This window comes from Adiantum capillus-veneris, chromosome 5, assembly GCF_014529385.1.
Source record: "Adiantum capillus-veneris isolate H3 chromosome 5, ASM1452938v2, whole genome shotgun sequence".
In the NCBI taxonomy this organism is placed as follows: domain Eukaryota; kingdom Viridiplantae; phylum Streptophyta; class Polypodiopsida; order Polypodiales; family Pteridaceae; genus Adiantum; species Adiantum capillus-veneris.
The window spans coordinates 171,236,419-171,261,201 of NC_140935.1; the positions used below are offsets into that span (position 1 = coordinate 171,236,419).

Consider the following 24,783-nt stretch of genomic DNA (forward strand, 5'->3'; position numbering starts at 1 on the left):
ACAAGTTACTTATAATAAACTTTTGTTTTATTATTTCTTTTAGGCCTTTGTTAGAGGGTGTTGACATTTGTGTACCTACGTTTTCAAAGAGGAGCATTGAGTATTGTGCCAAACATTATTTTTTATGATTTTAGAGTATATTGTAATTTAAATAGTTTATTGTTGCACTTTTTTTTCCAAAAAAACATGATATTTTAGTGTGATACCACATGTTTTAAAATACTAATGTCACTTTCAATTTTCCTCTCTCACAAAGAAACCTCTTATTACAGAAATCTTCCCAATAGCCTTTTGTAGGCCGTAGTGAATTTTCACCTTGTTTATTTCGATTTGGCATTGTGCAAAAGTTTCATAAACCGTTCCTTTATGGTGATCGATGGTGTGTGAAGAAAGGCTAAGTCACGATGATAGGTTAGTTATTGCAACAAATGTAACAAGTATAGTGACTGCTATCTTTACACAGCACAAAACAAATTCAAATGTCCAATTTTACTACTAGGGGCCGTGTTCGACAGCCAGAAAAAGAAACCTCCCTCTCGACCCTTTTCTCACCTCCGGTCCTCCACCATCCACAACAATAAAAGTATTCTTTCCTGTCGCGCAGAGGTGATCGAGCTTGCGAAGGCATCTCTCTCTCTCTCTCTCTCTCTCTCTCTCTCTCACACACACACACACACACACACGCATGCTCGCACGCATGACACCAGGTAAATTTCAACAGCTTCGGATCGAATTTTTTTTTTCTGCAAAGTGAAATTGAGCAGGTCGCGTGACACTACACTCGGTAAATTTCAACATTCAGCAGGTCGCATGACACTACACCTCGTAAATCACAACAGCTTGGCATCGAAAAGAAATTCTCTGCAAAATGAAATTCAGCAGGTCGTCGATCAGCTCCTTCTTTGCAAATGGGTATAACATGGGTACAAGTTCACGATGGTATCGGGTCATGTCATCCCCATGCAGAATCTTCAAACTGTGCATTGTTTGTTGAAAAATGTAAAGGTAAACAATAGTGGGGATTAGAGTCGGTACTAACATGGAAGCAGAATATCACAAGGCTGCATCTGAAACAGGGGAGGAGGCCGTAGAAGGTTTACTGCAGGAGGATGAAGTAAATATGAATACGGAGTGGTTGAGCTCTCGAACCACTTGTGTTAAAAGAAAGTTGGAGGAAATGGATATTTCTGCCACTGAGTTTCGCCCTAAACGAGAGCTTAGGGATGAGATACTTGAAGCTTGTGAGGAAGGCACTTTGACAACTTCTTCTGATCTCACATTGACTGCACAGCATGGAGGCTTTGTCATGGGTTTCAAGGGTGAAGAAGATAATACTTGCAGCTTGAATGCATCGCCAAGGCCAGCAAGCTCAAGAGTAAGTTGCATGGTTAAAGACACCCTTTTGAGTCAGGCACCTACTATGGATTGTTTACCTCTTGCTGATGCAGACAGGTCCTCAAAAATAGAGCGGCATTGCTTTGCGCTTTACTCTCATGGTGCGTATGCAGCTTCTAAAGTAGCAAACTCGTTTAGCAACTGCTTTGGATTTTCTCCACGTGATAGCCATGCAGACACATCGAATCCCATGCTTCAGTTCTTTGTCAGGACATTCAATGATGCTAGAACTCTCGTCGTACAGGCGCACGCAGAGGATACCATCGAGTTGGTTCATGAGTTCATTTACAAGAAAACAGGGCTCCCCATTTCAGAACAGCGGCTTATTTACTCTGGTAGGCAGCTGCAGCGGCATCAGACTCTTTCCGAGTGCCAAGTCAGCAATGATGCAACTTTACACCTTGTGGCCAGGATGCTTAGCACACATCTTCATCGGTCATGGCAGCTGGTGAACGATCTCGTAGCCACTATACATCGTGTCCTTTCAATGACAGATAATGGTAGGCGTTCCAGAGTGCTTTTGACACAGGCACAAGATAAGATTCGAGCCAATGTGAAGGAGTTTTTGAAGCTAGCTGCAGAAAATGTTCCTGTTTCAGAACACATGCAGGTCTTTCAACTTGCGGGAGCAACTTCTGCGCTGGTGGTCCTACTTCTTTCGCCCCTTGACACAAACCAGGACTGTGCAGAATGCTCTATCAAGCTCTTTGTTAGTGCAACTGACGATGGGTCTTCCCCAGACACTCACAGCTACTGTGCACCCATACTCTTGGACTTTTGCAAGCTGCTAAGAAAGGCTGCACCGCGCCATTATCTATATTTCACGTGTAGAAATGCTCTGGCTTGCATTCTTGATACTGTTTGCGAGGCCCATGGAAGTGTCTATTTCAATGATGCAAAAGCAGAAAATATTGTGCATGACTTTGCTCCATTTGTCACGGAACTTGCTGTAAAGCTATCTTTCAGTTTGTGCTTCACAGCCAAATTCTATGGAGCTTATGCGGCCAGTGGTTTGCCTTCCATTCTTCACCCTGATGCTAAGGAGGGGCATGACTTTACTGCCTTTATAGCACCTCTTTGTAAGGCAATGGTGGAGGCATGCACAAGTGCCAAGTCGTCAATAGTAATGGACAACTGCTTACAGAATACTTTTGCTGCCTTAAGGTACACAGAAGATGACAGTTTTGAAAATTTTGACAAGGCTGTTTCTAGCTTGGTTGATGCTCCAATGTTTGAGGTACTTGATGAGGTGGAGAAAGGAGGGGGCGAGACTGGTTCTTATGCATGGCTCTTTGCAGTCTTTAATAGATTGCTCCATGAGGTTGACAGTTGCCTAAAAAAGGTTGAAGAAACTTCACTCAGTCGGCCCTATAACTGGTCATCTGTTTTGACAGTGCTGAAGGGGCTGAATGTTATGGCTAAGATGTTTGGAGGGTTCATGGAAACCTTGCATACCATTCTTCATTCTAGGAGCAAAGCTTTGAATACAATAATTGAACAATTAGAGTGTCATAATGATCACATCTGGTTGTTGGAGCACAAGTCTCTACTCGAGTTTGAATCAAAGAAAAGGCTTGTGCTAGGCATGCTCCCTGAACCGCAAGAGGATTTTGAAGAAAGACATGATATTTTCATTCATCGGGATTATTTGCTTTCGGACTCTTTTCATGCATTTCAACATGTGAAAGCTGAGGTGCTACAGGGAGGGTTGTCTGTGGAGTTTGCCTCAGAAGAAGCAACAGGACCTGGTGTCTTACGCGAGTGGTTTTATCTTGTATGCAAAGAAATCTTTGATCCAGAGAATGCTCTTTTCCTATCGTGTCCAAATGATCCTCGAAGGGTTTTTCCAAATCCAGGTAATGATTGGACACTCTCATCATTTTGTTTTCACTTTATTTCTCTTTCCTTGCCTAGTCAAGCCTGACTTAACTTCAGATTAAAATAGCTTGTTCATCCAGCTGTTGTAAGTGTGATCGCATGCTAGTTTTATGCCTTCAAAATGTGCATGAGAGGTTATTTCGAATTATACATAGACAAGGATTGGGCTACTTAGCAATTGTAGCTCATATTTGATGGTGCGTGTGCTCTCATCTAAGATTCTGATTCATATTTGCCACCATGTTGAGTTAATATAGAGAGGTGAAATGCATTTTTGATTAAGGAGAGGGTGCGGGTGCTCTTCTATTCCATGCGATTGTGGCATATGATAATCTTCATTGTCATTCTTGTAATGATTCGATTGAGGCTCTTTAGACATGAAGAGCCACCGAACAAAGAATTTAACCTTCAAATCCGAGAATATTGTGATTTTTTGCTCACGGACGGCTGCCTCATCGTACTGCTCCTCCCCTGGCGCTGAGTCGTCCCCTCCAATCAGCTGCCTTCTGCTTGTTGCTGTACCTGCTTTTGACCACCTTCTTTGTGAGTTTGGCTGGGTTCCCCTTGTGCGCCGCGGTCCATCGTTGGGGTGAGCGTTATTACATGCCTGCCCCTTGCTCTTGCCCAACATTCTTCATCGATCTTTCTTGCACCAAGGTTTATTTATGCAGGTTGATGAGGCTCTCTCCTTAGGGTTTTTCCAGGTGTTTCTGGTGTTCAAGATCTTTACTATTGGTTGAGCTCCTTGGTGTGGATGATGGTCCAGCTTGCTGTTGACCTGGTGGTGTGTGGCAATGGTTAGTCAGGGAAGATATTAGAGCATGACATCTTGGTAGTGTTGTGTAACAGACTTGGACACTCCAAGTCGAGAATCTACCGCAACAGCACAAATAACCACTTCAAAATAGTTCACAGTTCACAATTGATCCGACACTGGCCTGGCGGAGTTCCGTGCCTAGAGATATTGGCCCCAAAGACTGGCCCCCCTTTCGGTATCTCTTTTTGTATTAATGTGAGTTCAAAGTACAAGAGTGCGGGCAAGCGCTCACACTCAGACTCTGCCTGCTTATTTAAAGAGTACAAGGGATGCCAAAAGCAGAGCCCAAAAGCTTCCTTAAAAACTTCCCTTAAAAGCTGCCTCTAAACTAAGCTTTAAAAAAATAAAGCAACATTAGTTTTTCTCTTTCTCAACTATTTGCGTAAATTAAAGCAAGGCTAAAAATCTGACGTAGAATATCAGCCAGCGTAGCAAAAAGCTGCTAGTAAAATTGTGTAGTTTTTTTTCTTTCCCAGCGTTGTGAAGCATTTTGCGGTACTGATTTCCGTACGCTGCCTTCAGACAGTCCAGCCAGCCACGTCAGCAATCTCAGGTCAGCCTTGTGTCAGTCCAGCCAGCCTGCAGCCGCAGTTTTTGGGAGTTGCCCCCCCCCCCCCCCCCGCACGAGAGTGTGTGTGTTAGGATGCCACGTCACAGAGTTGTGACTTACCCCCCTCTTGAAAGCATTGTAATCGCCCTCGATTACACCTGCAAAACAGACATAGGTACTAACAGAGGCCATAAAATACCTTAGTAGACACTGACTGTTAGTACCTATGCCATAGGAACACACATCTAGCACATGTACCAATCGACAGTGACATCACATGACAAATCACATTCAACATTCATTCGGATCTTAGACCATGATTTATCGGCAATGTAGTTAGCAATCTCATCTAGATCCACTCAGGACCTCATAGATGCCCGATTGACTAACCCCTATTGCAACCATGTCTATTCGAGATCATTCAGACCAAAATGTTGCAATCATTTCGTCTATCAATTCCTGCACTTTAAAACAAGTCAAGAACAAATTAGTTTCATATTCAGGAATTCCATTTTATAAAGTCATACAGCAGAATACTGTCAGCTCTTAGTATCCCTAAAGCTCAAAGAGACATCAGTGACTCTAGTATTCTAAAAATTCGAGGCATCTGTTGACAAAGGAGCAGAGTAACTCCCCTCTTGTGCATCCCACTGCACAAGATCTGCGGCCAAGCTGAATTCTGGGTTCCATTTGGAATAGACTATGCTAAACCAAAAGCTTCAAGGTAAAGGTTCACAATCTGAGGAGTATCAGGCAGTTTTAGTCGGAAGGAGACATCATTGATCTTTTCGGAGATTTGGAAAGGTCCGTAGTATTTCATACTAAGCTTTGGAAAAAGCCTCTCCTTTCCCTTCTTCTTTCTGAGGCGTGCCTTCTCAAAACGTAAGAGCACCCAATCATCCTACTTCAATTTCAAATCGCGACGATGGCGATCCACTGCCTTTTTTTGTCTTTCATGAGATTTCTGCAAAGCCTTGCGGACCTTGGCGAAAGCCGTGTCTAAGTCGTGCGTATACTCATCAGCTTCAAAAATCTTATCTTTCGTGCTTAGGAAGGGTGGAACCTTCGGAGCACCTTCAGTAATCTCAAATGGCGTCTTCCCCGTCGAAGAATGTAGCGTGTTGATGTAGGCAAATTCCACCAAAGGTAGATACTTTTCCCAATGAGTCTTCTGATCCGAGATATAACAGACTTCAGTAAATCTAAAACCACCGAAATGGCAATCTCAGATTGCCCGTTAGTCTGTGGATGGAAAGATGACGAGAACTGCAACCGCGTGCCAATGTTCTCCCAAATTGCCTTCCAAAACAAACTCGTAAATCTGGGGTCCCTGTCGGAGACAATCGTCTCAGGCATGCCATGTAATCTGAAAATCTGGGCCACAATTAGTCTCGCTAAGTGATCCGGCTTGACTGTTTTCTTTAGGAATGAAATGAGCCTGCTTGCTAAATCTGTCAATAACAGTCCAGATACCATCGTGACCACTCTGTGTTCTCGGGAGATCAAAAATAAAATCCATTGCAATACTTTCCCAGGGGCGGGTGGGTATGGGCAAAGGCTGTAACAATCCCTGTTTTTATACCTGTCAAACTTGACCTTCTGGCATACCAAGCACCTGCGCACAAACTCGTCCACATCCTTCTTGAGTCTCGGCCAAAAGAAGTATCTCTCTACCCCTCTCATGGTGGTAGCAATGCCGCGGTGACCCGTAAAAGGTGGACAATGGCATTCGGTCATAACCTTTTCCCTCAAGGGCTGAGTAACGCACAACATGGTTTTCCTCATCAAGTAGCCATCCCGAATGGAATATCCCGTCACTGTCTCCCCATCCCGTATCTGTGTGAAAACGTCTGCAAAATCCGGATCTGTGGCATACTGGTTGACCATATCCTCGAAGCTCCTATGATGTATCGTGGAAATAGCCAGAACCAACAGCTTTCGAGACAAAGTATGTGCCACCAAATTCTTCTGTCCCTGAACATGGACAATCTGGAAGTGAAACTGTGACAAGATGTTCGCCCACCGCATCTGCTTTTCCGATAGCTGCTTCCGTGACAAGAAGTAGCGTAAACTCTGATGGTCTGTAAAGGCAGTAAAATCCACTCTGAGTAGGTAGTGCCGCCACTGAGTAAGAGCATGGATAACCGCCAAGAGCTCTTTCTCATAAATCTGTGCTGTCAATTCCGACCTTGAGAACAATCGGCTCTTGTAAGAAATGACATGGCCTTCTTGCATAAGACCGCACCCAGACTACGACCACAAGCATCACAATATACTTCAAATGACTTCTGCAAGTCCGCCAAAGTCAAAACTGGTCCTGTAGTCAATTTCTCTTTCAAAGTCTAAAAGGTAGTCACCTCTGTGGGTCCCCACGAGAAAGGGACTCCTTTCTGTGTCAAGATATGCAAATGGGAAGCAACCTCTGCAAACTTTCGAATGAACCGCCTATAGTACGAACACAATCCCAAGAAGCTTCTAACTTCATGGACATTCTTCAAATCGGACGAATCACGGATAGTCTCTATCTTGGCCGGATCCATCTGCACTCTTGCTCTGCTGACACAATGTGTCCCAAAAAGTGTATCTCTGGTAGGAAAAATCTACTTCTCGTTGCATTAATCACTAACTTGTGATCTCGTAATGCCTGAAAGACCTGAAGTAGATGATCTCTATGTTCTACCTCATTCTTGGAGAAAACAATGATATTGTCAAAGAAAGTGCCAACAAATAGCTTGTACTCTCCAAAAATCCTGTCCATCATCCGGTTAAATGTCGCAGGAGCATTGGTTAGGCCAAAAGGCATCTCCAAAAACTCAAATAACCCAAAAGTTGTCCGAAAGGCTGTCTTGTAGACGTCTCCCGCGCGATTCGGATCTGATGATATCCACTCTTTAAATCAATCTTGCTAAAGCACGAGGATCCCTGTAATTTGTCGAGTATATCATCGATCCTAGGAATCGGAAATCTGTTCTTGATGGTGATTTTGTTGAGAGCTCTATAATCGTTGCACATTCTCCAAGATCCGTCTTTCTTCAAAACCAACAACGCTGGAGAGCAATATGGTGAAGTACTAGGCTGGACAAGACCCTTTTCCAAGAGGTCTTTCACTTGGTTCATAATCTCTTCGTTCTGGGCTCGGCTCACACGATAAGGTGGCCGGTCCGGTGGTGTGCTTCCAGGTATCAGATCAATGGTATGATCTTCAGGACGAGCGGGTGGTAACTCTCGCCTAGCAGGCCCTCTGAGAAGCAATCGGCATGAGAGTGGAGAAAATCTTGGCATTCTTTATCAAGTTCAGACATATTTGTTCTATCCTCATCACTCAACTCTTTCAAAAAAATTGAGTAAACAAACAGGCTGGATTTCATTAATTTAGAAATGGCCGAAGCCGATACAATAGGGACAAACTCACCCTTAAGTTTTATATCGAGTACAATGGTTCTGCCCTTCTTTGTTGTCAATGTCGCTTTCCTCGCCCGATAATCGACCACGGCGTTGTTCTTGTGGTACGAGGGAATTCCCAAGAGGACATCACAACCTTCCAAAGGTATTATGTAAAAGTCCTCATGCCCCAAATACCCCTGACAATGCAACCGCAGTTTGCCAATGACAGGTGTAATGGCTACGTCCCTGCCGGGTGCCGCTAGAATTGCCAATTCCGGTGAAATGAAGTTGGCCTTGGCTCCTCCATCGAAGAAAATCAGGGCTTCTTGGTCTTTCACTTTGCCTCAAGCTCGGCAAAGTTCTGTACTCTCGTCCAATGTGCTGGGATCGGTACCCATGCAATCTGGAACCAGTCCTGTTTTCATCTTGCCTTTTCTTCCACGTTCCTCAGCCGCTCTCGAACTTTCAGGCCTCTCATCGTCCTTGTCATTCTATCCTTTCTGTGCCGTTTTAAAGCACTTCGCGGAGATATGTCCAGTTTCTCCACAAGCACTTCCCTTCCCTAATGTAGCGAGCTCTCTCTTGAGGAGTGAGCTTGGGTTGTGCATCTTTCTTTTCTGGGTTGCTCTTCCTCTTTCTACTTTCATTTGTCGAAGTCTGTTCGGCTCTTCGCGTCATGATCTCATCTGTGGGTAGGTCAACCTGCCAGAGTGAATGGCAAAACCCCGTTTCGCATGACTCATCAACTCCTGAATGGAAGATGACTTTTGTTCCAAGGAGTGATCTCGGATCTCTGTAGGTAGACCCAAGGTAAACCGCTCAATCTGTTTCTTGAACGAGATCTTCTTAAATGAAGAGGCGGGTAGAAAAGGGCTCCAAAATCTCTCGCAATAAGCATCCACTGTATCCTTCTTGGTCATCCGAAGATGGTTCCAAGCAGTTCGTATATCACGTTCATACTCTCGAGTCAGCCAAGAAGAAATAAAAAGCCTCTTGAATTTCAGCCATTTAACTGGCGTTGTCTTGTTTAATAGAAGCGTGGACCACCAAGTTCGAGCATTTCTCTAAAAGTAAGAGGCAGCTTTCCGAATCTTAGAGTGCTCTGAGTAACGCCCTCCCGAGAAAGCGATGTCAAACTGCTGTACAAAAGACAAAGCCTTCAAAGCATCTCTATAACCAGAAAACGTGTCAAATTTAATTGACTGTCCACCTTCTTTAAACTCTCGGACTTTCCTGCTTTTGTCTTCCAGAAAGTCATACTGGTTGGCTTTGTAAAAATTCTTCATCTTTGCGTAAAAGTTTCTGTCATCAGAGTCCGAACTGTTTGTAGACGAGTCCTCAGTAGAACTGTCAATCACTAGGCGAGATTTAAACTTCTTTGCCTTGTTCTTGCCCTTTTCAAAGCGTTGCTTCTTGCTTCGCTTTTTGCCTTTTTCTGTCTTCTTCGCTCGAGTCAGATGAGCTAGAAGAATTGTCAGAAAAAGAAGAAGAAGAAGAAGAAGAACTGGGTACTCCTTCAAATCGACATGCTCTTCTGTTTCTTTGCCTTTTCAAATGTCGATTGACTACCCAAATAACCCGGGAAGTCAGTGCCTTTCTTCTGCTTTTTGCCGTGCTTTTTGGCTTTGTTCTGCGCGTCAAAAAGCTGAGCAATCCGTGCATCAACCACCTCTTCTAATTCCTTCTCTGTATACTTCTTGGGAGTAGGAGGTTTCTTGAGAGCGCGTTTTCGGGGTGGTTTTGTGGTTTTCTGCCACTGTGTGTGCACCTCTTTGAAAGAAGTCTTGCTCATATATTTAGCCAATTTCGGGTCCTTGGTAAAATTAAACATCATCTTTGTTGCATCGCCGGTCAATTGTTGACGCTCCATCTCTTGACGCTCCGCCGGAGTAGGCCGAGGCGGGCCATACTCATGTGAATCTTCGTTGTCATCCCTTCTCGCATCTCCGGATGCAGAGGGAGTCGATTGATCTTTGCCTGAAGCCATAGGTGCCGCGGAAAAAAAATATGGATCGGATTTCCGGTAGAAGAGAAATCGACCGTGCTTTGATACCACTGTAACAGACTTGGACACTCCAAGTCGAGAATCTACCGCGACAACACAAATAACCACTTCAAAATAGTTCACAGTTCACAATTGATTCGACACTGGCCTGGCGGAGCCGTGCCTAGAGATATTGGCTCCAAAGACCTTGCGCTCCTTTTGGTATTTCTTTTTGTATTAATCTGAGTTCAAAGTACAAGAGTGCGGGCAGGCGCTCACACTCAGACTCTGCGTCCAGATGCTTTGAGTTATGAGAGGCCATGCCTGCTTATTTAAAGAGTACAAGGGATGCCAAAAGCTTCGTTAAAAACTGCCCATAAAAACTGCCTCTAAACTAGGCTTTTAAAAAATGAAGCAACTTTAGTTTTTCTCTCTCTCAACTACTTGCGTAAACTAAAGCAAGGCCAACAACCGACGTAGAATTTCAGCCAGCGTAGCAAAAAGCTGCCAGTAAAATTGCGTAGTTTATTTTCTTTCCCAGCGCTGTGAAGCATTTTGCTGTACTGATTTCCGTATGCTGCCTTCAGACAGTCCAACCAGCCAAGTCAGCAATCTCAGGTCAGCCACGTGTCAGTCCAGCCAGCCTGTAGCCGCAGTTTCCGGGAGTTGCCCCCCCCCCCTCCCCCCCCCCCCCCCCCCCCCCCCCCCCCCCCCCGGCGTGCACGAGTGTGTGTGTGTTAGGATGCCACGTCACAGAGTTGTGACATGCTGTATCTCTTGGGGCTGTAGGAGCATTTGGGCAGATGTGTCGTGGAGTCTTATGCCTCCTTCGGTTCTGATTATCTGCTCATATCTGGATGCCTTGTGTGCTTTGTGGAGATCCTGCGGGGTTTTGTCACAATTTTTTCTATCATGTAATGTGGCTTTATGTTGTATTTGTAATTAGCAGACTTTGCCTTTTGTAATGTATGGTAATAAAGAGGGGACAAGCCGTTTTTTTATATTTATTTATAGAGAGAGAGAGAGAGAGAGAGAGAGAGAGAGAGAGAGAGAGAGAGAGAGAGAGCTTTTTAACGTCTATGTGAGGTCAAAGTTGGTCTATGCCCACCAAATAGACCTCCTTACCGAGTTAGTGCGGCCCAGTAGAAAGAGATTATGAGCCAAGTAGAGGAGCTGCTAGAAAAAGGGCTGATTTAAGTTCTTCACCCTTTTGCTCCCGAGTGCTTCTAGTGTAGAAGAAGGATGGCTCTTGCCGCATGTGTATTGATTACCGTGCATTGAATAAGAATACCGTTAAGAACAGGTTTCCCATTCCAAGGATTGATGATATTCTTGATCGCCTAGAGAGTGCGGCAACTTTCAGCAGGATAGATCTTAAGAGTGGATACCATCAGATTTGTATCAGCCAGAGGACGTACACAAGAGTGCATTTTGTCACAAAGTGATGACGTGGCGGACAACAAAAACCCTAATTTCTGCCAGAAACCCTAATTTCTGCCAGAAACCCTAATTTCCGAAAATTGCGGAGGCTGAAAATAAAAATAAAAATGATGAGCGACGCAAATTTTGCTTTTTCTCTACGCAATGAGAAAGAGAGAGAATGCTTTTGCTTTCAAGTTTGGACTCTCTGTGAGAGAGAGAGAGCAATTGCTTTTGATTTGAAGCTTTTGGGGCTCTGCTTTTGGGCATCCCTTGTAACCTTTAAATTAGTGGTGAGGGCCTCACTTCTCAGAGCATCTGGACGCAGAGTCTGAGAGTGAATCCCGACCCACTCTCTTGTACTTTGAACTGATTAATATAAAACGAAATACCGAAAGGGGCGCCAGTCTTTGGGGCCAATATCTCTAGGCACGGAACTCCGCCGGGCCAGTGCAAATCTATTGTAATCTGTGAATTGTTTTGAAGTGGTTATTTGGTGCTGTCGTGGTTGATTCTCGACTTGGAGTGTCCAAGTCTGTTACAGTGGTATCAGAGCACGACCGATTTCTCTTCTACGAGAAATCCGATCCCCAATTTTTTTCCGCGGCACCTATGGCTTCACGCAAGGATCAATAGACTCCCTCTGCATCTGGAGATGCGGGTAGGGATCACAACGAAGATTCCGGCAGAGAGTATGGCTCGCCTCGGCCTACTCAGCGGAGCGGCGAGAGATGGAGCGTCGCCAGTTGATCGGTGATGCAACGAAGATGATGCTCAATTTTGCGAAGGACCCAAAATTTGCAAAATATATGAGCGAGACTTCTTTTTAAGAAGTGCATGAGCAGTGACAGAAAACCACTACACCCACTCGCAAGAAACCTTCTGCTCACAAGAAATATTTAGAGAAGGAATTAGAAGAGGTGGTTGATGCACGGATTGATCAGCTTTTTGACGCGCAAAAGAAAGCCAAAAAGCACAACAAAAAGCAGAAGAAAAGCACCGACTTCCCGGGATATCTGGGTCGTCAGTCGACTTTTGACAAGGCAAAGAAACGGAAGAAGCGTGTTCGATTTAAAGGAGTACCCAAATCGTCTTCTTCTTCTTCTTCATCTTCATCTGACAGTTCTTCTAGCTCTTCAAATTCGAGCGAAGAAGACAGAAAAGGTAAAAAGTGAAGCAAGAAACAAAGCTTCGGAAAGGGCAAGAAAAAGGCAAAGAAGGCTACATCTCGCCCAGAGACTGACAGTTCTACTGAGGACTCGTCTATAGACAACTCAGATTCCAATGACGGAAACTTTTATGTGAACAAGAAAATTTTTTACAAAACTAAGCGTATGACTTTCTTGAAGATAAAAGCAAGAAAGTCCGAGAGTTTAAGGAAGGTGGCCACTCGATCAAGTTTGATAATTTTTCAGGATATTCAGATGCTTCGAAGGCTTTGTCTTTTATACAACAGTTTGACATGGCTTTCGCGGGAGGATGCTATTCGGAGCACTCCAAGATTCGGAGAGCTACCTCTTACCTTAAGGGGAATGCTCATACTTGGTGGTCCACGCTTCTTTTAAACAAGACTGCGCCAGTTAAATGGCTGAAATTTAAGAAGCTTTTTATTTCTTCTTGGTTGACGCAAGAATATGAACGAGATATACGAGCTGCTTGGAACCATCTTCGGATGACCAAGAAAGATACAATCAATGCTTACTGTGAAAGATTCTGGAGTTTTTTTCTACCCGCCTCTTCATTCAAGAAGATCTCGTTCAGAGAACAGATTGAGCGGTTTACCTTGGGTCTACCTACAGAGATCCGAGATCACTGCTTGGAACAGAAGTCAGCTTCTATTTAGGAGTTGATGAGTCATGCGAAGCGGGGCTTTGCCATTCACTTTGGCAGTCTGACCTACCCCACAGATGAGGCCATGACACAACGAGCCGAACAGACTTCTGGGAATGAAAGTAGAAAGAAAAAGAGCAACCCAGAGAAAAAGGATGCACGACCCAAGCTTACTCCTGAGGAGAGAGCTCGCTTCATCAGAGAGGGGAAGTGCTTTGGATGCGGGGAACATGGACATATCTTTGCGAAGTGCCCTAAGAAGGCACAGAAAGAACATAATGATAAAGACGACGACAGGCCTGAGAGTTCGAGAGCAGCTGACGAACGTGGTAGAAAAGGCAGATAGAAAAGCAGAACTGGTACCACACGGCGTGGGACCTGCACCGAATCTAATGAATGAAAGTACAAACTTTGCCGCTTTTGGGGCAAAGTGAAGGATCAGTAAGCTCTTTTGAAGGAGCCAAGGCCAACTTCTTTTCACTTGGAATTGGCGGCTCGATTTGGAATTACGCCCGACAGACTGACGCCGCAGGCGGAGGTAGTCCGACTGGCACCCGGATGGGATGTTGCCATTACACCGAGCATTGGCAAACTTCGTTTGCAATGACAGGGGTGTTCAGGGCACGCGAGTGACGTTCTACTCAGAATCCCTTGGTACCACAAGAACTACGCCGTGGTTGACTACCGGGCCGAGAAAGCGACTTCGATAAATGAAGGGCTTAGAGATTGTACTTGATGAACTTTAGTTTCTTACTCATTCTTTTGGGAGAGAATTGAACGATGGATAAAGGTTGTGAATATGTTTTGACCCGATCAAAAGAACGCCAAGATTTTTCTCCACACTTATGCCGATTGCTTTTCAGAGGGTCTGAAGATCAAACCATTGATCTGATACCTGGAAGCACGCCACCGAACCAGCCACCTTACCGTGTGAGCCGAGTACAGAATGAAAAGATTATGAACCCAGTGAAAGACCTCTTGGAAAAGGGTCTTGTCCAGTATAGTACTTCACCGTATTGCTCTCCACTGTTGTTGGATTTAAAGAAAGACGAATCTTGGAGAACGTGTATCGATTATAGCGCTCTCAAAGAAATCACCATCAAGAACAGATTTTCGATTCCTAGGATTGATGATATACTCGACAGGTTACAGGGATCCTCGTGCTTTAGCAGGATTGACTTGAAGAGTGGATATCATTAGATCCGAATCGCGCCGGGAGACGTCTACAAGACAGCCATTCGGACGACTTTTGGGTTATTTGAGTTTTTGGTGATGCCTTTTGGCTTAACCAATGCTCCTGGGACATTTAACCGGATGATGGACAGGATTTTTCAAGAGTATAGGCTATTTGTTGGCACTTTCTTTGATGATATCATTGTTTTCTTCAAGAATGAAGCAGACCACAAAGATCATATGCTTCAGAGATAACATTTTTTTGGAGACACTTTGTCTCAGTGATAGGAGTGCAAATGGATCCGGCCAAGATAGACACTATCTGTGATTGGCCCGATTTGAAGAATGTCCATGAAGTGGAAAGCTTCTTGGGACTGTGTTCGTACTACAGACGGTTCATTCGAAAGTTTGCAGAGGTTGCTTCCCCTTTGCATATCTTGATACAGAAAGGAGTCCCTTTCTCGTGGGGATCCACAGAGGTGATTGCCTTTCAGACATTGAAAGAGAAATTGACTATAGGACCAGATTTGACTTTGCCAGACTTGCAGAAGTCATTTGAAGTATTTTGTGATGCTTATGGTCATAGTCTGGGTGCGGTCTTGATGCAAGAAGGCCATGTCATTGCTTACGAGAGCCGATTGTTCTCTAGGCCGGAGATGACAGCACAGATTTATGCGAAAGAGCTTTTGGTGGTTATCCATGCTCTTACTCAGTGGTGGCATTACCTACTCGGAGCGGATTTTACCGTCTTTACAGACCATCAAAGTTTGCGCTACTTCTTGCCACAGAAGCAGCTTTTGGAAAAGCAGATGCGGTGGGCGAACATCTTGTCACAGTTTCAATTCCAGATTGTCCATGTGCAGGGACAGAAGAATGTGGTGGCAGACGCTTTGTCTCGGAAGCCGTTGGTTCTGGCTATTTCCGCGATACATCATAGGAGCTTCGAGGATATGGTCGATCAGTATGCCACAGATACAGATTTTGCAAATATTTTCACACAGATACGGGATGGGGAGACAGTAGCTGGATACTCCCTTCGGGAAGGCTACTTGCGTTACTCAGCCCTTGAGGGAAAAGGTTATGACCGAATGCCACTGTCCACCTTTTACGGGTCACAGCGGCATTGCTACCACCATGAAGGGGTAGAGAGATACTACTTTTGGTCGAGACTCAAAAAGGATGTGGAGAGTTTGTGCACAGTATGCCAGAAGGTCAAGTTTGACAGGCATAAGGCACAGGAATTGTTACAGCCTTTACCCATACCCACCCGCCCCTGGGAAAATATTGAAATGGATTTCATTTTTGATCTCCCGAGAACACAAAATGATCACGATGATTTTCCGATTACATGGCACATTTGAGACGATTGTCTCCGATAGAGACCCCAGATTTATGAGTTTGTTTTGGAAGGCAATTTGGGAGAACATTGGCACGCGGTTGCAGTTCTCGCCATCGTTCCACTTGCAGACTGACGGGCAATTTGAGATTGCCAATTCAGTGGTTTTATATTTATTAAAGTCTTGTATCTCGGATCAGAAGACTCAATGGGAAAAGAACTTACCTTTGGTGGAATTTGCCTACAATAACAAGATACACTCTTCGATGGGGAAGACGCCATTTGAGATTGTTGAAAGTGATGCGAAGGTCCCATCCTTCCTGAGCACGAAAGATTAGATATTTGAAGCGGATGAATATTTGCGAGATTTGGATACGGCTTTTGCCAAGGTTCGCGAGACTTTACAGAAGTCTCAAGAACGACAGAAAAAGGCAGCGGATCGCCATCGTCGCGACTTGAAATTGAAGGAGAATGATTGGGTGCTCTTACGTTTTGAGAAGGCACGCCTAAGAAAGAAAAAGGGAAAGGAGAGGCTCTTTCCAAAGCTTAGTATGTGATACTACGGATCTTTCCAGATTATTGAAAAGATAAATGATGTCTCCTTTCGATTGAAACTGCCTTTCCAGATTATTGAAAAGATAAATGATGTCTCCTTTCGATTGAAACTGCCAAATACTTGGAGGATTCACAATGCATTGCATGTGAGTCTCTTGAAACCTATTAAGGGTGATGTGCCTGATGAGCAACCCGCAGTGGAAGAAAATGAGGAGATGAACAGATTTTGGTACATACGGATACGAAGAAAGGTAATGTCCGAAGGCGGTTCTTGGTTAAGTTCAAGAACTTTCTTGCATTTGATGCGAAGTGGATGGAGGAGGAGGACCTAGCAGATACTCCTCGGATTGTGAAACTTTACCTTGATGTTTTGGTTTAGCATAGTCTACTCCAAACGGAACCCAGAAATTTAGCTTGGCCGAAGATCTGGTGCAATGGGATGCACAAGAGGGGAGTTACTCCGCTCCTTTGTCAACAGATGCCTTGATTTTGATACTAAAGTCACTGATGTCTCTTTGAGCTTCAGGGATACTGAGAGCTGATAGTATTCTGCTTGATGACTTTATGAAATGGAATTCTTGATAATGATACTGATTTGTTCTTGACTTCTTTTGAGTGCAGGAACTGATAGCCGAAATGACTGTAGCATTTTGATGTGATTGATCTCGAATAGACATGGTTGCAATAGGGGTTAGTCAATCGGACATCGATGAGGTCCCGATTGGACCTAGATGTGATTGCTAGCTACATTGCCGATAAATCATGGTCTAAGATCCGAATGAATGTTGAATGTCATGTGATGTCCTGTGATGTCGTGTGATGTGACTATCGATTTTGTACATGTGCTAGATGTGTGCTCCTAGTATGTAGGTACTAACAGTCAGTGTCTGGTAAGACGGTTTATGGCTTTTGTCGGTTTTGCAGGCGTAATCGCGGTCGATTACAATGCTTTCAAGAGGGGGGTATGTCACAAAGTGATGACGTGGCGGACAACAGAAACCCTAATTTATACCAGAAACCCTAAAATTCTTGCAAACCCTAATTTTTGCGAGAAACCCTAATTTCTGGAAATCGTGGAGGTTCAAAAAAGAAAAAAAAAATCTTTCTTTAAATGATGAGCGACGTTTTGCTTTTTCTCTACGCAATGAGAAAGAGAGAGAGAATGCTTTTGCTTTCAAGTTTTGACTCTCTGTGAGAGAGAGAGAGCAATTGCTTTTAATTTGAAGCTTTTGGGGCTCTGCTTTTGGGCGTCCCTTGTAACCTTTAAATTAGTGGTGAGGGCCTCACTTCTCAGAGCATCTGGACGCAGAGTGTGAGAGTGAATCCCGACACACTCTCTTGTAGTTTGAATTGATTAATATAAAAGGAAATATTGAAAGGGGCGCCAGTCTTTGGGGCCAATATCTCTAGGCACGGAACTCCGTTGGGCCAGTGCAAATCTATTGTGATCTGTGGATTGTTTTGAAGTGGTTATTTGGTGCTGTCGCGGTTGATTCTTGACTTGGAGTGTCTAAGTCTGTTACACGTTTAGGATGACATTTGGTCTATATGAGTTCTTAATGATGCCATTTGGTCTTACAAATGCTCCTGCTACGCCTAATAGGATGATGGATTGGATTTTCCGCCCACATCAATATTTTGTCGGCACATTCTTTGATGACATGATAGTCTATTGGAAGAATGAAGAGGAGCATAGGCGTCACATGACCATTGTGTTCAAAGAGTTACGCAATCACAAGTAACTCATCAACCCCCATAAAAGTGAATTCTTTTTGGAAGAGATTCACTGACTAGGCCACAGTGTCAAAGGATGGTGTTCGAATGGATCTTGCCAAGTTTGAAGTAATCAAGATGTGTCCTGCTTTGAAGACTGGGCATGATGTCCGTAGCTTCTTGGGACCGTGTTCCTATTACAGAAGATTCATTTGAAATTTTGCTGTGATTGCTTCACCCCTTCATGCTCTACAAAAGAAAGAGGTCACTTTTAAATGGACACAAAAAGAGATTTCAGCTTTTAATCTCTTGAAGGAGAAGATGACTTTGGATCCAGTAATCGTTTTACTAGATCTCAGGAAGTCGTTTGTGGTCCAGTGCGATGCCTGTGGCAATAGTATTGGTTCAATATTATGGCAAGATGGTCGGGTAATAGCCTACGAAAGCAGAATCTTGCAAGGGCTAGAAAAGATTATGCAAGTCTATGAGAAAGAGCTATTGGCTGTGATTCATGCGCTTTCAAGTTGGAAAGACTACCTTCTAGGTGTTGATTTTGTTGTCCAAAGAGATCATCAGACCTTGTGATACTTTTGACACGATCAAAGTTATCTGAAAAGCATATACAATGGGCAAACATTCTCTCTATGTTCCACTTTCAGATTGTACACGTGGAAGGCAAGAAGAATGTAAGGTGCAGCGGAAGTGAATGTTGAACTTTGCTCAAGATAAGGCTCCGAACTGTGCTCAAGGGTTCCTTTTACTTACGGAAGGGAGAGCCTTCCGTTCCTTTAGAGAGAGAGTGCAAATGATCACAAACAAAGTGAATGACACTGTGAATGAAGGTGCTGAGAGAGAGAGAGAGAGAGAGAGAGAGAGAGAGAGAGAGAGAGAGAGAGAGAGAGAGAGAGAAAAGAATATGACACCAGACGGTTCTCAAACCCTCCTCCAAGGGCCCCCCTCTCTATGGCGAGAGAGGTCTATGCTATTGATTGCACAAATCTGGTACAATGGTCTAGATGCAATGGACTTGCCGACGATGTCGATGACAATGATGACGACGACGAGGACGGACTGAAATCTGCAAAACGCTGACTTCTGCTGAATTCCGACACTATGTCGGCGAGGACGGCGATGGCGAGGACGCGACAACGATGCGCTGAAAACGCAGACAGCGGGCTGAAACTGAAAACGTTGGCTGATTTGACGGTACGGTGAGGATATGCTGCGGGTAGGTGAGATCAGCGAGGCTAAGGACTGATTCTGCAAGGATAATAGCTGAAAACTGAAAACCCTAATGATCTGGGGCTGATCTGACGCCGAAACTACAAAAGGCTAGACAAGTCTGCAAGATCAAAAACGCTAGGCCTGATATGCAATTTGCAAGTGCTTGAATCCGGTATCTGCTGAAAACGCTAGGCTGATCTGCAACCAAAACGCTATCTGCTTCTTGTTGGCTGGAAAATGCTAGGCCTCCTGCCCGTCTTGCTGAGAAGGTGCACTGCAAGTTGTTGGAACTTCTGCTACCTCTTTTGCCAAAAAGTGCTAGCGCTAGGTTTCTTTTATAGAACTTAGCAAATTTGGCCTACTCAGTTTCTCAATAAAGTCACTTATTAAAAAATATGTGAAAAATGGATAAATAGGGAAAATGGGTTCTTTGCACTCCAAAATGCTCTTAATGGGTACTGATTGTCATGCTGATGATCATGCTGTGTGCAACCAGAGGATATGCAACTAGACATGCACGGCCTACGCACAGGCTCACAAAGGTGCTAGAACACTTCCTAAGCTGACCTGAACCCTAGACCTGAAGTAGCTTGTCCACATGCACATTGAAACCGGCCCGTGAGGCGGTAGACTTTGGCTTTCACCCGAAATTCTTTACTTTACTTTAGACACACACACGGAGAGTACTTAGCAAAGGTAACCTGCGACGGGAATTAACACTTAAAGCACACACGGCTCGGAAACTAGAATGCTCCGAGCAGACGCCGACAACCCCTAGGCCCCAAAATTGGCGCCCCTTTCGGTATTTCTTAATGCTTTAAGTGGGTAGATTACAAAGAAGAGTCCTGGGAATTCTTTACCTGTATCTAGCTTGATACCACCTGTTTTGGCAAAATTTCGGCAGCATAACAGCCCCAAAACTTGCCCGAAACCAATGCCCATAAACCCTCTGATTTCTGCCCAAAAACAGTAAATTCAGCACGCTGTATTTACTGTTTTTTGCCCCGTTTTCAGCCCCAAACAGTCCCTGAACTGTCCTCTAACAGTGGGGCACTATTCCCCATGGTTCTGGTGTTCGTATGGCTGAAAAACAGTCAAAGTTCAGCGCATAACCACGCTGAAAACGCACCTGTACGGTGAGGTTATCACCCTCACCGGTGGCTGCTTTTTGGAGTAGCAGTTAGCTACTCCTCTTCCTGCTCAGGGAGGCTCTTGCCTCAGCAAAAACGCATGTAACCACACAGCTGTACATGAGTCAAATGAAGAGCCCTCTTGTGGAGCATCACATTACTGCACGTAGGGGGGAGAGAGAGCACTGTGAGATGTGCATGACATGACTTCTTGCACCACACTGTACATGAGAAGGAAAGCTTGCAGTCTGTAGCTCTTAACCTATGACAAAATCTCTCAAATGAGCTCTCTCAGCTTAAATTCAGCGCTACCTTCTTCTGCATGAGGAAAGTGCACCACAGTGTGCCAATTGGCACATTCATAAGCAATTTCCCGTTTCGGGGTTGTCGCTGAAAAATCTCCTGAATGGTTGCCTGACTTTGCAGTAGAGTTCTAAAATGTTCCCCTAGTCATTCCGGAGGTAATGAAATGTTCCCCTTGTCATTCTGGAGGTAATGATGCGAACAGATTTTGTGGCCCAAAATAGCTTTTTCCTAATTTTTAGGAGAAGCTTCCGTTGGGCTCCCACTGGTCTTCTGACCATCTATCCCCATTGGGACCGCATCCAAAAATGCAATGTAGCCCAACTGTTGGGTACTTTCCCTTGTTGTACCGAGTCCCACAGTCGAAGGATTTGATGCCTTGTAGGGGACGGTCCCACAGTCAAAAGTCTGAGTGTCCCACTACAGAGAGTGCCATAATGCCCAAGGTCTCAACTCAATCTCAACGAGCCTCAGCCATACAACCCGTGGATGATATGTCCACCTTTGGCACGCCGGCATTTTGCCCACGGAGTTTCCTTGCTGCGGCTGTCGTCCCCTAGAAGGATACCTCCGCCCGCCAAGAATCAAGAATCTCCGCCCTCGAGGCTCAGGTCCAAGTCCTCATAGAGGAGAACGCAACTCTCAAGCAACGGGTACACAAGCTCGAGAGCTTGCAAGAAGCAGGGAGTCAAACCATTCTCGCAAAGGCATGCGAGGTTGAAGCCTCCCTCGCCGAAGTCACAATTGCTCAAGAGACAGTCCACGAGGTAACGCATGAAATCACAAAGAAGATCGACACCGAAATACATGCGGCCTTTCAAGAACGCAAACTACGAGAATCTCTCAGTCTCAAAGTGAGAATTGGGGACTTCCATCACCTTGGTGCACTAACGAGGACACACTAGAGGATGTGATCGCCAAGCTCAACGACATCCTCCAAGGAATCACCATTGAGCCCAACACAGTCAACGACACAAATAGTCGCGTGCCACTTGAGCACTGCGTCGTCACCTTCAAGACAAAGGAGGAACGGATGAAGCTATTGCGCCAATCCCGCCTCCTCAAGGGAACCAAGTTCTAGATAGCAAAGGAATTGACTACCAACCAACTGAAACTCAAAGCAGATGAGCTCAAGAAGATACATGAAGCCCGCAAACAAGGTAAATGGGCGGTCTACCGAGATGGTAAAGCGGTCATCCAAGAGTTTCGGACTCCCAAACGGACACCTCATCCCTTAACCCTCCTTAGTTTTAGTTCTAGTTGTGTTTGTCTTTTTCATCTTCTTTTACCCTATCGATGGTCCCTCAGACCTTAGCTGATATGTATCCCATACCTTCGCTTGAAAGGTATCGATGTACTATTTTTGCTTTGGTCCCATAGGTCATATCTGACCTTCGTGGACGATAAATCTCTCTCTCTCTCTCTCTCTCTCTCTCTCTCTCTCTCTCTCGTGCTCACTCCCCTTGGTCTCTACGCTTCCGCATCGTCGACTTTGACAGTTACAACCACTGCCTATTCCAGATAAGGCATGGAAAGTATTGCTATGGATTTTATCTTTGATCTTCCGAGAACGTGGACAGGGAATGATGGCATATGGACGATTATTTGCAGGTTTAGCAGAGAGGCCTACTTTATTCCTATCAGGAAGAAGATAAAATCTGATCAGATGTCACAATTGTTCATGTACAACGTGTTTAAGTACCATGGTATGCCACAATCAATTGTCAACGATCGTGATCCTTGTGTGACAAGCCTATTCTGGAGAGGCTTGTTTGAAAACATGGGCACTACGCTCAAGTTTTACACTCATTTCATCCACAAACTGATGGACAATCAAAAGAGGCTAATTCTATTGTCTTCGATTTGCTTAAATGCTATGTGTCAGACGATAAGGGCAAGTGGGTGTTAGAGTTCAGACATCTCTCCGGATTTGTCTAGTCAATCCTAGTTTCTCCCTGGGACAGGTGCTAGGGAGTGGGCTGTTTTGTGGCTGTGCCAGAGCAGTGTGAGGTAGGTCTCTCATGTCGGATCGTGTCTAGCCATGTTTAGCTCAAGTTTTGTCTTGGTTCCATGGTCTCCAGTTGTCTTGCAGGTTGGGAATAGCATTCCTCAGCCTTGGCATATTTTTTCCCCCTTGAGCCTATTGGCATCCGGTGCCCCCTTTCTACTCTCTCCCTATTTTCCACTATTCACCAGGTCGTGGGGCTGGAGGTGTGGGTCGGGCAGGCTGAGGACAGCCGTATATAGGCAGGCAGGGGGGGGGTCACTTCCATTCACTGCAGATCAACCCTAGTTGGGGGGCACCCTCCCATGGGTGCCCCAGTGGGAAGTCCTTTGAGGCCAGCAGCCGGTAGACAGTAGGTTGGCAACCTAGCGTTTTTGGGCAGCACCCACACCAGCTTTTTTGGTGCAGCCGGCAGCCTGCAGAGGAGGATGAGCCCAACGTTTTTCATGGGCAGCAGGAGCAGTGCTTGGGGTTCATCTCTACATTGCAGTTACATCTCAGGGCAGCCTTTTACAGCCCTTGTGATCATGTAGTGGCAGGTTTCCTCGACCAAGATCTAGATCCACATCTAGATCTAGCCAGGAGGAGATGCACCAGCTCTATGCTCTCAGAGCATGTTGGAGGTGATGCACATGCCGAGGCCATGTCAATGGTCTCGTGTGCAGGAGGAGTTGGCAGTGTCAGTAGCAGCCGTTGTCGTGTGCACCTCGGGTCTATCCCTTGGGCATGTCAGTTCTATGCCGGACCACCCTTGGTCACTTGTATGAGCAGATTGTTATCAACATGGAGAGCCTTTCCGAGACCTCTCTCTCTCTCTCTCTCTCTCTCTCTCTCTCTCTCTCTCTCTCTCTCTCTCATTCTCAAATGTCCCGTCTCGCTCTACCTCGGCGTGCCTTGTTCATGTGTTCGGCATTGCAGGTGTTCTAGATCTGAGTTGAGGTGCCCACCGGATCATGAACCAGTTCTTGTCTTCATTGCATCTTCCGCTCCCACCTTTGACAGTGGGAAAAGTATTTACTCATGCTTTGAGTATGCATACAACAGTCAGAAGAGGCTAAATCTATTGTCTTAGATCTGCTTAAATGCTATGTGTCAGACAATAAGGGCAAGTGGGAACAATATATACCCATGCTCGAGTATGCATACAACAATACGGTGCACTCGTCAACAGGCAAGGCACCTTTGAAATTGTTGAAGGTAACAATCTTCCTCCCATTTTGCACACAAAGGATAAGATTTTTGATGCAGATCCATATGTAGAAAATATGGATGAAATGTATAAGAAAATTAAGCTTGCCTTGGAGAAGACTCAAGCAAAGCAAAAAAGGGGCTGATCGTCACCGATGTGAACTCTTGTTTTCACATGGTGATTAGGTTCTTTTGCTGTTTATTAAAGAAGATGAAGGGCAAGGAAAGGTTGTTTCCAAAGCTCAACATGCATTACTATGGGCCTTTCTAAGTACTTGACAAGGTCAGCGATGTTGCTTATAGGCTGAAATTGCATGACAGTTGGAAGTTTCATAATGTATTTCATGTAAGTCTTCTAAGACATTTTGTGGGTGATGTACCAGAAGATATGCCAGGTGAAGATCAACCTAAAGTTGAGGAACTGATGAGATCTTGGTACCTGAGCAGATTTTGGCACCTAAAGAAAGAAAAGTTAAGGGGAAGTTGCAAGACGTCATTTGGTGACGTTCAAAACCTATCCACCTATGGATGCAAAGTGGATGGAAGAGGATGAATTGCTAGTATCACCAAATGTAATCACTTTCGGCGAGGGATCGGACGGAAACACAGAGATAACTGGAAACTTCACACTTAAAACACTTCAAATATCTGTGGAGAGAGAGAGAGAGAGAGAGAGAGAGAGAGAGAGAGAGCAGCGGAGTTCCAAGCCGAGACGTGTTGGCCCCAAAGACTGGTGCCCCTTTCAGTATTTCTTTATTGTTGCTTTAAGACTGTACAACTCCCGATGGGTCCATCTCTTCAAGCTCTATGCCCAGATGCCCCAAAGGTTGGCCCATGGGGCACTTGTAAAGATTACAAGGGATGCTAAAAACAGACCCCCAAAAGCATAAGTTCTAAAA

The 24,783-nt window shown here is 44.9% G+C and overlaps 1 protein-coding gene across 2 annotated transcripts in view; it reads left to right on the plus strand.

Annotated features, from left to right (window-relative positions):
* Nucleotides 1-527: 527 nt before the first annotated feature.
* Nucleotides 528-24,783, plus strand: part of LOC147458555 (E3 ubiquitin-protein ligase UPL5-like) — a 46,038-nt gene continuing 21,782 nt past the window's right edge. The window contains exons 1-2 of one of the 2 annotated variants that reach the window (XM_086513209.1): nt 528-1,005; nt 1,077-3,251. In XM_086513209.1, the coding sequence (XP_086369335.1) occupies nt 909-1,005; nt 1,077-3,251 (2,272 nt within the window). In that variant the 5' untranslated portion in view covers nt 528-908. Of the gene's footprint in view, nt 3,252-24,783 lie in introns of both variants that reach the window. The other variant, XM_086513208.1, reaches the window with a different exon arrangement.